At 33.4% G+C, this 2,721-nt stretch overlaps 1 protein-coding gene across 1 annotated transcript; it reads left to right on the plus strand.

Moving 5' to 3' along the window:
- Positions 1-666: 666 nt before the first annotated feature.
- On the plus strand, positions 667-1,481 carry LOC115716515 (uncharacterized). The gene is made up of 2 exons (XM_061115896.1): positions 667-1,247; positions 1,365-1,481. The coding sequence occupies exons 1-2, from the start codon at positions 1,011-1,013 to the stop codon at positions 1,440-1,442; spliced, it is 315 nt and encodes a 104-aa protein (XP_060971879.1). The 5' UTR covers positions 667-1,010; the 3' UTR covers positions 1,443-1,481.
- Positions 1,482-2,721: the final 1,240 nt, after the last annotated feature.

Here is a 2,721-nt window from a genome sequence, read left to right on the forward strand (position 1 = left end):
TTTACCGTTGTTTTGCCATGATTATTTATTGACGTCGATTTTACTGCTTTTGTTTATTCTTGCCGGATTTAATGGTTTTTTCTTGGTGATGTCCGTCTCCAGCGACTTCCCACACACGAAGCAGGTTGTTTTCCCGTGTGTTTTACTGTTCACAGTATAAATGTTATGTTGTTGGGCTTGGGCAGTACAAAAGTAAAGAAATTGGGCTGGGGCAGTAAAAATGTTGTTTTTGCCGTGTCCCAGTATATTTGTAAAGTTTTGGTCCAAAAACAGTATTTTTGTAAAATTCCCTAATAACAATACCCGTATAAATTTATATATGTTCTTCAATGTTGGAGAAATTTCACGGTTGACAAGAAAAAGGGAAAAATGAAGCAAATGATTCTTTTCTATTGAAATAGGTTGTGCCCGTTTCAACAAAAGAAAAAAATGGTCACATCTCTTTTACATAAACAAGGAAAGAAAAAAAAAAAGAAAATGGAGAAGATAACTAAGTGAAATTAGGTAATAGAAGCAAACTAGCAAGAAAGCTATTAACACCCATTTTCAAAAATTAATTATTGTCCCTTTAAAAATAATTAAAAATAAAAGACTATAGATCTAATTAACAAAGAGTAATGTACTAGAAGCAATTTCTCTTTTCTTTTTGAGATTTTTACACCTCATGTCAAAATTGACATCTTTTTTACATTTTTATCAATACACGGTTTTTTAAACTTTTTTAACTTTTACATTTTTCAATTTTACTTTTCAAAAAGTTTCATAATTACAAAATTACCTTTTCCCTTCTTCCTTACACACGTACACGCACGCCACCTCATAACTCCTTTTTTATTTTTTTTTTTGAATTTTTCATTTCTCTGATTCTTCCACTCTTCAAACCGTAGCTTCCCACGATCACCATTCTCAAGCCCTAACCCATTTCTTCTTCCCACGATCACCTTCTCCAAGCCCTCACCCACGTTTTCCTCAACCTACATTGTCATCCTCCACTATTTTTTTCTATATAAATGGCAACCACTAGAAGTGGTTCGAAATCACCATCTCCGGCGAAGAAAGTTTCTAAAAAATCGAAGAAGGCTCCAGCTGTTACTTCCAAAGTCGAACCTAAAATGGGGTTAAAAAAAATTGCTAAAAATTTAGTGGCTGATGTTCCAGAGACATCGGCCTCTAAGAAAAGAGCCCTTCCTGTTAAAGTAGATGCTCCTAAGACTAAGAGAGCAAAAATTTCCAAGTCTGCACGCGATGTAAGTTTCTCTTTTTTGTTTTTACATTTTTCTTTAGTTTTTTTCTGGTTGTTTTACTTCTGGTTTCCTCATTTTCCTCATTTGATGATTTAAAGTTTTCCCCATTTTTTGTTCTAGGTTTCCTCAGATTCCGATTTTGAGGATGAAGTGCATGGTGAGGACCAAAAGCCCAAAGTTAAATCAAAGGTAATTTAAATTTGCTTGGTTTCATTTTATTGTGTTAATTTTTACATGAGCTTTTTGTGTCACTTTGGTTTAGGTGTTTATTAGGATGTTTTTATGTTTTTTGTGTTCTTTATGTATTTAAATCATGTATTGTGGTTGATGTTGTTTTGTTGTTTTTATTCAGTTGTTGTTTGGTTGTTGAAAAAAAACCCAGTTCAATTCGTATTTTGTCACAGTTTTGAGTTGCTTTTCCCCATTGGTTGGTTATATGTTTTTTGTGAATTTGTTTTCGGTTGTTTTACACACTATTGGTATTGAAAAGCATTTTACTAATTTCAATTGCAACCAGATCTTTCAGTTTATTATTTAGTTTTGTATATGTTTATTGTCAGTTTTCTCGGTTGTTTGTCACACTACTATTTTCGACTACCATTTTCAAAATTTCATAACAACGAGTTTGTACGGTGTTGTTTTAATTTTAGTTGTTTATGTTTTTTTGAAAGTTGTTTATCTCTTACATTTATCATACTTGTAAGGGTTTAGGAAAACGTTGTTTTTAGGTTTTTTATTGGCGTAATTTGGTTACTACATTTTCATATATTCATTGTTATTGTATCTAAGATTTGTTGCTTTTGTTTTTCTTTTTTTGTTGCGGTGTCCATGCTAGGACCTCGGTGAAGGTTGAAGGATTTGACCTACCAAAGAAAAATCCCGCTAAGGTGTCTTTTTTTTAAAAAAATATTATTTTTATTATTTGTTTTCTATTTTTTTTTAGTTTTTTTTTGTTTTTGTCTGATTTATTTTGTTTATATTGCTACGGGAATGGGATTATATATATGACCAAAGAATCGTTCATTGCTAAAGCCTTTTCCATCGCTACTTTCCGGGTGATAGAGAACATTAAATCTTGTCTTTCGGATGTACGGCTTGAAATCTTTTCAAAAACCTCTTGTTTTGGTCATTTCCTTGACCTTCCCGAGTTTAAAGTTCAACCCCAAGTGTTTCATGGGTTGTTGCTCGAGAGGTTCGCAACCTAATGATGCCGAGTTTGTGGGTTATGATACGCTGTTAGGCTTAGGTTTAGCATTGAGGAATTTGCATTGATTCTTGGGTTAATCGTGAAGGTGACTGTAGTGTCTTAGATTTTAAGCAAGAGGTTAATAGTCTTTGTGAAAGATATTGGCCAACTTCGTCCTCTATCACTAAGGAATGTTGGGGAATGTTTTACCACCAAGAGGTGGGGTGATTCGATGAGGATGCCGTGAAGTTGGCTTTTGTATTTCGTGGAGTGGTTCTTGCTTAGTGGCAC

Source organism: Cannabis sativa, chromosome 5 (genome assembly GCF_029168945.1).
Source record: "Cannabis sativa cultivar Pink pepper isolate KNU-18-1 chromosome 5, ASM2916894v1, whole genome shotgun sequence".
NCBI lineage: Eukaryota > Viridiplantae > Streptophyta > Magnoliopsida > Rosales > Cannabaceae > Cannabis > Cannabis sativa.

Coding starts and splice junctions, on each gene's coding strand:
- LOC115716515 (XM_061115896.1), top strand. CDS start 1,011: ATGGCAACCACTAGAAGTGGTTCGAAATCACCATCTCCGGCGAAGAAA. Junction 1,248..1,364: donor TTTCCAAGTCTGCACGCGAT/GTAAGTTTCTCT, acceptor TTTTTGTTCTAG/GTTTCCTCAGATTCCGATTT.